The sequence below is a fragment of the Colossoma macropomum genome, unplaced genomic scaffold, assembly GCF_904425465.1.
Source record: "Colossoma macropomum unplaced genomic scaffold, Colossoma_macropomum, whole genome shotgun sequence".
NCBI lineage: Eukaryota > Metazoa > Chordata > Actinopteri > Characiformes > Serrasalmidae > Colossoma > Colossoma macropomum.
In genome coordinates, this window is record NW_023494796.1 from 22379335 (window position 1) to 22392418 (window position 13084).

At 40.4% G+C, this 13084-nt stretch overlaps 1 protein-coding gene across 1 annotated transcript in view; it reads left to right on the top strand.

Moving 5' to 3' along the window:
- The window catches only part of LOC118816636 (neurexin-1a-like), a 524474-nt gene extending 511690 nt beyond the window's left edge, over window positions 1–12784 (top strand). Inside the window, exon 24 of the mRNA XM_036583126.1 lies at window positions 10697–12784. Coding sequence (XP_036439019.1) covers window positions 10697–11001 — 305 coding nt within the window. The 3' untranslated portion in view covers window positions 11002–12784. The remainder of the gene's footprint in view (window positions 1–10696) is intronic.
- The last annotated feature ends 300 nt before the right edge of the window (window positions 12785–13084 follow it).

Consider the following 13084-nt stretch of genomic DNA (forward strand, 5'->3'; position numbering starts at 1 on the left):
CAAGATCAGTTCATTTTTGTTCAAGCAGTCTAACAACTCAGCTTGAAATGACAAACAAAACTTTGTTTTGACCACCTACACTTTATAAACAATCAAGCCAAAAGTGGCAGGAGTGGAAATGTTTCGACTTACCCCTTAGGTGGGGTTAAGTGTAGGCTAAGGGGGCTAGTTGCAACATTTGCTAGAAAATTCAGCTGCAAACACAATTAATTCAATGTTTTATGCTGTTTGAACCAGATGAGTTTTCCAACCTCACTAATAATTTCCAAATCATTTAAACCCTATATGTAATTGAAAATGCTACAAAGACAACATATCAAATGTTGAAACAGAAAAATTGTATTGTTTTTTTTTAAATATATGCCCATTTTGAATTAGATGCCAGCAGCACATTCCAAAAAAGTTGGGGTGGGTGCAACAAAAGGCTGGTAAAGTTGTATAATGCTTAAAAACTCCTGGTGATTAATTGGCAACAGGTCAACAACATGATTGGGTATAAAAGAGCATCTCAGAGAGGCTGAGTATTTCAAAATTGAAGATGAGGAGGTGTTCACCACTCTGTGACAGACTGCACAAGCAAATAGTGCAACAATTCAAGAATAACTTTTCTCAACATAAAATTGCAAAGAACTTGTACTTTTCATCATCTATGGTACATAATAACATTACAAAATTCAGAGAATCTGGAGAAATCTCTGTATGCAAGGGACAAGGCCAAAAACCAGTATTTGCTGGCCATGATCTCAGGCAGCACTGCATTAAAAACAGGCATGATTCTGTGGTGGAAATCACTGCATGGGCTCAGAATCACTTCTGAAAACCAATGTCTGTGAAAACAGTTCATCACTGCATCCACAAATGCTAATTAAAACTCTTAAACGCAAAGAAGAAACCATATATAAACAGGTTCCAGAAATGCTGCCACCTTCTCTGGGCCCAAGCTCATTTAAAATGGACTGTGGGAAAGTGGAAAAGTGTCCTGTGGTCTGACGAACCAAAAAAAAAATTGTTTTTTTTTTTTTTTGGAAATCATGGATGCTGTGTCCGCCAGGCCACTCAGCTTGTTATCAGTGCACAGTTCAAAAGCCAGTATTTATGATGGTATGGGGTGCATTAGTGCACATGGCATGGATGACTGGCACATCTGTGAAGGCACCATCTGAACTAATACTGAACGATATATACATGTTTTGGCAACATATGCTGACGTCTTTTTCAGGGAAGGCCTTGCTTATTTCAGCAAGACAATACTAAACCACATTCTACATGTATTACAACAGCATGGCTCCATATTAAAAGAATCATGGTGCTAAACTGACCTGCCTGCAGTCCAGACCTGTTCAGCAGCTGAAATCCTATGTTAAGCAAAAATGGGAAAACATTTTACTCTCAAAACTACAGCAGTCGGTCTCCTCAGTTCACAAACTCTTACAGAGTGTTGTTAAAAGAAGAGGTGATGAAACACATGCCCCCATCCCAACTTTTTAGGAAAGTGCTGTTGGCATCAAATTCAAAATGGGCATATATTTTTCAAAAAACAACAACCGTTTCAACATTTGATATGTTGTCTTTGAAGCACTTTCAATGAAATATAGGATTTAAATGATTTACACATCATTGAATTTTGTTTTTATTTACATTTTGCAGTGTCCCCACTTTTTTGGAAATGGGATTGTATTATTTAAGTGACATCTGTAGGAAACCTTTAGGAATCTGTGAATATAAAGGATTTTTTACACAAATGAACTGTTTTGCATGTATATGGAAGAGATATTGACTTCTTTCGTTGTTTACTTTCGTGTTACAACTAACACAGTCGTGAAGGCTGCAATAGCCTGGCCAGTGAGTAACTTGATCGTTTCCAAACAGTGCTATATTACAGGCAAAGTGATTAAAATAGTACTACAGAGGTAGCAATAATTGAAAAACATTTGTGTAAAAATCCTTCCATGGTTCTAAAATCCATGGTCTTCACAGTGAACCTTGAAAATATCTGGCTTATTGTTTTGAAAATGTGCAGGTTACGTTGCTCTGGGAGTTTGAGAGAGTGATGCAAAAAGCATGTTCCACTTTAACCTAACTACATAAGAAAGCTGTGCGACATTTTACCCCACAGTGGTAGCTGCCCCTAATGGTTGTGCCCCTATAGTATGGTACATAGTACCACTTTCCTCAGTACAAACCTAACACAAAAGTAGACTATTGAAATTTTGAAAAATCTAGCTCAACCTGAGCCCAAAAAATGAGAAATGATGTCCAATGTTTAATCCGCTCACCTGCAGTCGACATAACGTACAAAAAACTAGTCATCTTTGTTATCTGAGATGTAAAGTCTTTTGCATTGCCTTGCATAGTGCAATGCATGTCAATGTGCTAAATAATGTGCTAGCTAAAGCTCCCAATATCACCTGCTCTGTTTCCCCCATCAGTTCTGCTAATGAAAGGTCTGTCAACGCTTTGTCCAATCATTACAGCCCGAGCAGACACGATCACCCCACTGCCTTAGAGCAGACAGCACAGAGTGACCACTTCACCTGCAAGTGTCTCCCTACATCCTCCATCTCTCTTTCCCCCCAAACTCCCTTGATCCCACTTCCCCCTGAAATTACCAAACAAATGAACCTCTTCGCCGCTGACAAGCAAAGGAAAATAGTCCATAAAAGGAGCCATATATTCAGAACCCTGCTGACTCCTGAATCTCTGATCCTGCTCTTCTCCTGGTGATGGGCTGGCTGTGAGCCGAGCCGGTAAGAAAATGGGCTGGGGGGGTGTGGAATGTGGGACCGGCATTGGGCGAGAGAGCGGAGGCGAAGCCCGCAGAAGCTTGTCAGGCATTTCAAAGCAAATTAGCCAAGCAGCCCTAGCGCTCCTCGCCTCTAATCCCTCTCTGAGTCGCATCTCGGAATCCTGGGAGGATTAGTGGCTGCCGAAAGACACCTTCCGTAGAGCCCGTTCTCCTGCTGGTTTCCTTAAATATGGCAGGGCTGTCGCCAGCGTCACACATCCCCTCCGCCGTCTGCCACAGACCCATATTCTTTCCCATAGTGTTGCGCAAATAAGGGATGATATCATGGTTGCTTCTCTATCATATATATAGATTCTTTGGTGTTCATAAATAGTGGAATTTGTATTTGTTCAACAGAAGGGATAATTTGTGTTTGTATTTGGATAATGACCAGAAGTGGGCACGGCTTAAACCAGAAATTGATCATGGATAATGATGTTTTATTGGCCGAAAGCTTTACAACTGTGCAGAACCAGTTTAGCTTTGGTCTCATAACCATTTTCTGTACTACTACTGCTATTATTACACCCAGTAATATAAAAAATACAGCACTTTAGCAGCATTCACGTTAATTACATGTTAATAGCACATAAATAACATGTTAATACTAAGTTTAATAAAGTGCTAACATTAACAATAAATGTTCCACATATTAAATACACTAAAAACAGATGCTGCAACAGTCTTCTCTCATTGGTGCTCATATTCTGTCATTTGGAAAACAAGGAAAAGATGAGGTCCAACATCGTGATCCTCAGCAAACAGACATGCAATCTCATATGCAAAAACACATACGCAGACACTACCACCCCCCCCACATACTTCCTTTTCTTTTCAGGTTTACTGCTCACTACCCTTTACCACGCCCCTGTTGTGCTATCATAGAAAAAGGCAGCATTTGGAGGTCGTTTTCTCTCTCGCTACCTAATTTTACCCTTGGGTGCGCTCAAGTGGAATTTATAAAAGCCCCCCATTATTTTAAACACTTGTTTCAGGCGCTATTTCTCCACCGGTGTCGTCGCTAAGCCATGGAGTGCTAATGAAGAGCCAAGTGTACGTGCACAAATAGGCAGAGAGAGAAAGACAGAGAAGTGGAGGACCTCAACCTGTTCTCATACGGCATTTAAGGCCAGCTATGTTTTAATATACCTCATAATATGAAGGATTTCATCAGTAGAGCGTTGGCCAAACAGTGAAAGAGAGATAAAAATGCACCTGTGACAGCAATAGTCTTTCTCTACAAGCATGAATTCAAATAAAAAAGCAAATGACAATTATCCACTGAGCATGGTTCATACAGCTGCATGTCACTTCCATCCACCCCCATTGCAGAATCTCTGGAACGGCCTTCCTGAGCGATCAGCTCATTGCGAGGGCGTCTGTAGACGGGGACTGATGTAAATCGGCACAGTCTTGGCAATATTGTATCTGCCTGTTGTCACTCTGCCATGCCCTGCATGAGACCAATCAGCACGTCTGTGTGGCTAGCAGGTGTGAAAGGCAGCCAGAGACAAGGCTGCTAGCTCAGTGTCAGCTCCAAAACGACAGCAATCAAAGCGAGACAACAGGAACACCATATTGAGGAATTGAGGCCCAGTCTTAAAGAATGAAAGTTTGTAAATGTTTCCTGGCCTGGATGTATGGTTCTAGAAAAAGCCTTTAGTTGGTAAAGAGGTTTTCAGCTTTGTTGCATAGTAAAGAGAGTTGCACTTTGTTTCATCAGCAAAAATACTTATATAGTAATTTTCATGCCAGTGGCATGTCAAAATCTTTTACAGACAGGTGATAAAGCTTTAAAATTATATGAAATTATTACAAATTAAATTATTAAAAATATAAAAACCAAGAGACAAAGACTTCTAATTAAATGTTAAGTTAAAAAGACATGGTTTTAGATGGTTCTTAAAAGTGAGCACTGAGCTTAACTGTCTGATAAAAAGTGGTATTGAGTTCCACAGTTTAGAAGCATAATAATTGAATGAGGCCTCTCTATGTTTTCTGTATTTTACTGAAGTTATTTGCAGAAGGCCAGTGTTTGCAGATCTAAGATAATGGGCCGGAACAGAGACAGACACTCTGTGATGTAAGCAGTGCTTTAAGGCCATTTAGAGCCTTAAAAACTAGTAGAAGTGCTTTACAATCTATCCTGAAAGATACAGGCAGCCAGAGCAGTTCTTTCTAAACGGGAGTGATATGATTTTTCTTTTTTGTTTTTGTTACGATGCGTGCTGCCACATTTTGTATGAGTTGTAGTGGATGTATTGTTTTCTTAGCAAGCCCAGTAAGAAGAGCGTTACAGTAATCAACTCTGCTTGTAACAAATACATTAAGACGTTTCTTGCAGCTGGAAAAAAAAATGGTACACTCTACAGATCCTAAAGGTTCTTAAATGCTTCTTGGCTTCTTCAAGATATAATCTTGAAGAAGCTTTACACTATATGAAGGTTCCACACAGAATGGTTCTTTAGGGAATGCTTTGAAATATTTTTAGGTAACTTTGTACCCTTAAAAAAGATGCCAAAAAGAGTTCTCCCAGAGAACCATGTTGATGTGAGTGAAGGGGAACTATGGAAGGGTTTTATACCAGATTAAGCGTTCTTACTAGAACTGTTACACATCTCTTTTACAAAAATCTAAAGGACCATTCAATAAAAGGTTCTTTAGGGAGGGAATAAAGTTTGATCCTTTAATGGTATCAAACCAAAGATACATATCGTTGCTGTCGGAACAAAACCTCTTATCTCCATTTTTGTTATTTTTCAGTTTTTGGCATAGTTTGAAAATACATACTGTCCTTTACATTGTGTGTAAATTTCATGATGAATGGACTGAAAGAAATGGCCAAAATGACTTGGGAAATAAAGTCTGGTTCCACTGACTGTCAAGTAGGTTTTTTCCTTCTCCTGTAAAGTTACCATTTCGGAGCAAATTATGGACTGCCCTTTTAATTCAATGAAAGACACTGGATGGAGTCCCAGATCACAGTTGACGCTGCTTTTCTGTTTGTAATTTGCATTATAATAGCGTGGCCTGTGTGTTGGCTAAGTGTTCAAATTGTCAGCGGTGAGTAACATACCTGATGTCTTTGATAAGCAGTATCACTCCAGTAATGCTATGTTTTTGCTTTGTGGCGTAGTGAAGAGAATTGCAGGTCATTTCATTACGAGTAAGGAAAACATTCTTGTGCGCACAGCCAGAATCAGTTACAGCATCATTTCCTGAGGCCAAAAGGAGCTATTGTGCCAGCTAGCGATGCTGACTTGGGATCAGCAAGTGAAGGAGAATGCTTGCCATCTGTTTTTCCTGTGACAGAACCTGGCTAGCAGTTAGTAATGTAGTTTTTTGTGTAGTAATTTTGTGTTTTGATGATACACACATTAAACAAAACAACTCAGTCTAAGAGCTCTGTGGAATATATGCCATAAATTCATAGTCCGAAAAAAGATAACTACATCTTGAACAGGCAATTAGAGCTCACAGAAACAATGAGAAGGAATGGGAGCCGTCAGGGGCGTCACAGGCAGGAGATACACAATATGTCCAAAAGTGAACAGTTGTTTAATTAGTAGATATTTTAAAGCTCACACATTGCTGCAACAGGTGTTAAAATGCATGTGCACAGTCATGTAATCTCCATAGGAGAGGAAACACTCTAGAAGAACAACACACCATATAAGTCTGAGCTCGCATGCATAATGCAGAATGCTAGGTAAGAAGGTAAATCTGACTGGACCGTGGAATTATGTTATTTGGATTGATGAAATACCACACCTTTGGGATTAAGCAGTGCACCATTCGTGAGCTAGACCTATTTGGCCAACACTCTTAACCGTTTAAGGCACTGCAAAAAAATCTATTTCTGCCATTTCATCTGTTCATTTCCATTAATAATACGATCTCTGAATGTGTTCTGCATTTATTTGATATGTAAAGAATGTGATGTAACAAAGGCAAAAAGGATTTTTATTGCTGTATCATTACTCTGATTAAACCAATCAGTGATAAGCTCTTATCAAGCTGAACTCTGCTCTAAAACAAAACATAGTGCAGCTAACAAGACTTGAAGCTTTGTGCATCTTTTAAATAGTAAAAAAATACACATAGAAAGCTCTGGTTCTACATGCTGAAACTGATAAAATGATTCTTGGCATATGGCTCTAAGAAAAAAACTGTGATAGGTCTGTTGTTTGTTGAAACATATTTTTAGTGTATTGCTTTTTTTCTGGCCCAACAGCAATATTCCAGCATCTACTGTAAGCCTTCCCAGAAGAGTAGAGGCTGTTACTGCAGCAAATGGAGGGCAAACTACCTAGTAATACCTCTGATTACAGAGGAAATGTTGGACAAGAACATCTCTCGACACACAGTGTACAGTACTGTACAAATGTCAAAGACCATCCATCATTTCATTAATTACCAGTCAAAAACGGCCATTAATACCATTTATTCACTATTTAGGAGATATTTCTGAGCTTCTCACAATCCAAGTAAAGCCAGACATTCAATGATGTTAATGTCTGGACTCTGGACTGGTCAGTCCATTGTTCTTTGTTTGATTTGCAAATTTTCTTCTTGTCTTTTTTTCTCAGTAAGGGCTTCTGCTCACCTTTTCAGACTCATAGTGTTGGGTGGTCTTTTCACAGTGGAAGAATGGACAGAAATAAGAAGCATTGAATTTCCCCTCTCTCAAAGATTTAAGTGCTGTTTATATGATGGGGACTGTTTTGGTGGTCGACCAGGTCTTGCACAACTGAGCTCCAGATTTGGAAACTCATGTTTTTTCATCGTATTGACTTTCTCTTTCCGTATGCAAGTGAATTATCTTAGATCTAATCTCCTCAGAAATATCTTGGGAAAAATTAACTTGTACTTAATGGCTGTTTTAACCAGAAATTCAATAAAGGAAGGGTGGTCTCTGTCTTTTTCACGCTTTTGTACATCCCCTCAACCTTTCCCGACAGCACAGAAATCATGGGCCTCAATCATTCTCCCTCTCAGAGAATTCTCTTGCTGTGAATTCACCTCTATCATTTCCTGTCCTTATCTTCCGTCCTGACTCTCTGACCCTAAACAACAAATAACCAAAGCCGGCCTCAGATTTCCCCCTCTCACCCGCTGATGTGGTGACAGCCTACAGGCTTTCGCCTTGAAGGAGTGAGCTTTCTTCACACCTGTCCAAAGGGATAACACGGGCGGTGGCAGGCACAACTAATCTGTTCCAACACTCAGTCACACTCAATTCCCAGCAGCATCTCCCCTCGTCCTTGAGCGTCAACTCGCCGCTGCTGGCATTCCTGGACTTACAGTAGGCCTCAACTCCCACTGCAGCAGGGTTATTAGACAATGACAGGCACCTTCTGACTGCAAACTTTTATAGCCCAGAGAAGGAGAGCCAGTCAGTTTCTGTTATCCCACACGGTAGATAGAAAGGTGGTGGAGGAGGACTGTACACAGCAGAAGAAAAAATCTGAGACCATAAGCCAAAAAGATTGCAGGGATGAACTTTTTGCTTTGCATTCCTTTTTGATGCTTACGACTAAACATGCATTTGTTGAAGAGTTGACCTAATCAACTCTTGAAAGTGAAGTACACAGTGTTTCTAGTGTCCAGACATAATGGTAACTGCAGCAAACAGCGACTGTTTTATTAAAATGTGGAAATTTAGAGAGCATTGCTAAACAAGCTAAAGTTAGCATGGTGGCAGATGTGTTGTAGTTTATATCATGCCTAGTTCTGACATCTTGGCAAAGATGTCAAGCAAAGCTTGATTCATTAAGTTGAATTTAACTGAAGTCAAATTGAATTGAACTTTCAGCCAGTGTTTTATAAAACTGCCACCAAAGTTGGTACAAAAAGCATGTTTGTGGGCGGGGCATGGATAGGTCAACTTGTAAAATGGAATCTGCCTGCAACCCCCCTTTTCCAGTTATAGATTTTTGGACTCTTGGCCTCATTCACAAACTTGAATCTTGTGACCTTAATAAATGAGGAGATTTATAAAAAGGTCACTCATTCAGCTAAATCATGTATTGCTTTATATTGGCAACTGAATTTTGCAATTAATATGAAATTCTGCCTCTTCTTCTCAAAAAAACATACAACCTTGGTGTTGCACACTCATAAAATAAAGGATGCCAGAAAGGGTTCTTGCCTTGAACCACAGAAGAGCCACTTTAGGTTTTCCAAAGATCCATTTTTCTAAAGATGGTTCTTAAAATCACCATGTAAATAACCGTGTTTCCTTCAGTGTGAGCTTCATGGCAATCTTATGTGAGAAAATAAAAAGTGAAAAAACTCAAGGTGCTGAGAAAAGACGGAGGGAAATGCAGTGCAGGGTGAGAGATGTTTTATCAGATGAGAGCATTAGCAGAGAGAGAGAGAAAGCAAGCGAGAGAGATAGAGAGACAGAATAATGAAGGGTTATGGAGCCGAGTGCTATCAGAGTTGATGGGAGTGGGATTATAATTTGGATGGCTCTCGTACATAATGGAGGCTCACTGATATGTAATCAGTTTCCCATTCAAAGCGGCAAATGGCTCCCAAAGCACTGTCTGCGAGTCGTTAATCCCTCCTTATCAAGCATTTAGAGTATGTTAAAGGGCGGTCACTGGATTCATCTGAGGGCCGGGTCATAGTCGACGCTGCTGGGATGTTTGTAATTTGCATGATAATGGCGTGGCCTGTGTGTTGGCTAAGTGTTCAAATCGCCGGCGCTGTTCTGTTTGATAAGAGGTATCGCCCCAGTAATGCTATGTTTTTGCTTTGTGGCGTAGTGAAGAGAATTGCAGGTCATTTCATTACGAGTAGGGAAAGCATTCTTGTGCGCACAGTCAGAATCAGTTACAGCATCATTTCCTGAGGCCAAAAGGAGCTATTGTGCCAGTTAGCGATGCTGACTTAGGATCAGCAATTGAAGGAGAATGCTTGCCATCTGTTTTTCCTGTGACAGACCCAGACTAGCAGTTAGCAGTGTAGTGACAGGTTTCTTATTTGTGTTCTTAAAATACAAAACAGCTCAATCGAAGAGCTTAACAGCACAAAAAAGGTACAAGCACCCATGGCCACTTTATTAGGAATCCCCTATCTACCTTGCTGATGTACAGTTAGGGATCCATTTGTTGATGCACAATTTGCAATAGCCATCCTCAAGCCCTTCATCAATGGTCAATTTCTGACCACAGAGCTGCTCTTGGCTGGATATTTTTGGGTGGGGGACCACTTTTAGCTTAGCAGTGGCATTGCTGGACTCCTTGTCACATGTGCCAGGAGACATCTCTGGATTTGGAAGCTGAGGTTACCCATGCTGTGCCTATTGCCTTTGCTATCTTTAGCCTATATCTTTTCTTGGAATTAACTGAAAAAACACAACACATAACATTGAGACTAGTCTAAGTTATAAACTATTTTGTTACCCCTATAGAGATCTGTACCTACAACAGTCTCTGCCTTCATGAGCTCCTGCTGGTGTGGGTTTCCTCCCTCTCTAAGATGCCCAAAAATGCTACTTTAAATGCTAATAAGACTTTAAATTAAATTATCTGTGCATTTCACAAAATTCAAACATTTTACATGCTGCTTCTGTTTTTTTTAAAAGTTAAGTGTTCCACTTATTGGCCTTGCTACTTTTTAGAAATATTATGGAGCTTTTATTTAAACTTTTCTAGCACCAGTGCTACCTGCTCACATACAGCCCTGTGCTAACATTTATAAAAAACACAAATAATATCTAGTCATGTGTGGGCCTGTGGTCAGAAACTGACCAAAGATGAATGGACTAGTGTGTGGCTGACTAATTGCAAATAACAGATTTGTAGTTGTACACCTTTACAGTGTGTTTCTAATAAAGTGGTCAGTGAATGGAACTATGAGGTGTTACTAAGTTAACCTGCTGCTGTTTCTCTGCCTTTCCAGCAAGCCCCACGGGTCCTGGCGTGAAGGGCTATCCCGACCCAGTGGAGGTGGTCCGAGAGTCCAGTAGTACCACAGGCATGGTGGTGGGCATAGTGGCGGCCGCGGCCCTCTGCATACTCATCCTCCTCTACGCCATGTACAAGTATCGCAACCGTGACGAAGGCTCCTACCACGTGGATGAGAGCCGCAACTACATCAGCAACTCGGCACAGTCCAACGGTACGGTGGTCAAGGAGAAACCGGTCAACACGGCCAAGAGCGCCAGCAAGGGCAAGAAAAACAAGGACAAGGAGTACTATGTTTGATCACTCCGGATTAGCTGGGTACTTGCTGGAGCAACATTTCAAGGACTTGTGTGTTTTTTTTGTGACTCTGAAAGAATAATACGAAAATCCATTCTGTGTATAATAACAAGAACTGATGAAAAAACAAGCTTTGAACAATTGTAGAAAATTTATCTAAGATATGGAATTTCACTGCAAGATGCACCTGAGGGGGCGGGCATGGGGGAAAAGGTTCTTCAACATTTTCCTCCGGAACGGATGGAGGGAACAGAAGGACGATGGTGGCGACGGACCGGTCTGGCACAGGTTCAGCTGGACAAGCCTGACGGTCCAGCCAACAACAGACTGCTCTGAGGAAAACAAAGCTGATTAAATACCCAACAGTTACCCATAACTGATAAGCAAATTATCAATACAAGCCCATCTGCACCTCTAGCGTTGGACGGATGAGATGTTGTGATTGCAGTTGCTTGATTAACAGAGAATGGAAGGGGTTGGGAAGGGTGATGTCACAAGCCGTCGGTGTTTGCCTGTGCTTGCTACCGGAACTTGTTTTTCCATGATGAAGCAAAGGCTGGAGACAGTGCACAAGCTCTAATGTTACACAAACATTGGGGATCGAAATGAAGATGGAAAAAAGGACCAACATCCAAGCCTGTGTCTAAGGAATCAACCAAATGTCTTTCTCTTTTTTTTTGCACCTTTTATAGAAGCAGCGGCTGGTGCAGACTCTCGTGAGGCCGCTTGGTTAAATCTATCAAGGGTGCAAAAGAATAGAAAGCCTGCCAGCCTGGGGATCCGAAAGCAATCTCAGAAAAGCAATCTCAAGGCCTTACTTTCTCCATCGGAGGGAAACTTGAGGCCGCAAAGCCAGGCAGTGTGAAAATTTTTTCGGAAAGTGATCACTTGGGGAACACTTGCACGCAACAGTATCTTATTACATATGTTTATACAGTACACCCACATCTAAATGTGCTCTCTGGACTGTGTGACAGTGGTGTTTTATAGCCTGTTGTATAGATGATGCAAAATTATATCTGCTCCTCAAACCATTTTTTTTCAATAATAAAATGTTAAAAAAGAGAAAAAAAGAAAACTAAATGTTATTATGTGTTGCTAGATATAGAAGATTTTATGACGACACCGGCAATGGCATTTTTCTTTTTTCAGTTGCTTTCCCTCTTAGGCTTTATACAAATGCCATACCAAATGATAGCACCTTGTTAGAGGCCTGAAGTAGTCTGACCTGTATGTGAAGGGGATTTCATGTGCGGTCCCACCGTTTCAGGCCTGCAGGAGAAATCACTGCCCACCATCTGACCTCTGACCCCTCTTTTCTCCCATGGAAATCCCACTGTAAGACTAGAAATGCTATGAACGGACAGGAGCTGTCCAAGGTCCTGAACGATTATCCGTCTGTTTTGAGGCATAAAAGGTGCAGACCACTCTAACCATTCCAGTCCCTGTGTACGTCCTGTCTTTCTGTCCGTCTCTCCGTCCGTCTCTGTCCCACCATCTTCGTTTCGGAATGAGCAAGAAGAGGGAAGTGCCGAATATGAGCTAAACTGCATTAACAGCTTTCGTTTGCGTCAGTTTATTTTCTAATTCTACCAGTGCTATTCTTTTCTACAGTATTTTCTGTTCGATTGTGATGATTCTTTATGGACCTCAAAGTACAAAATTTATTATTCAAAAAATAGTTTTGAAAAATCAAACGAGCAAATAAAATATTACCTAAGTGAAACCAAAGCTTGGTTTGGAGTTACTGAATATTTCTGGGAAAGAGTTGTGATATTGCTGTGAGTTTTAATGTGGTCTGATTTGTTTTTTCTTTGCAAAAGTTTGAATACCTCTGCTTTGTTGATGTTCTAAGAAAATATGTTAACACATTCTCCTTTTCTGCTAAGTTTGGTTTACATTTTCTATTGCAGGCAGATTCCAATTTAAAAAATAAAACACAAACTATAAAATATGTCATACCCTTTCCATATTTTTTTCTCCATACATTAAATTCAGCAAATAAACAGTGACAGCATTAAGCGTATTCTCCCTAGAGGATGTGTTCACTTATTTTCACTTAGAAAATCAACAAAGCATATCATTT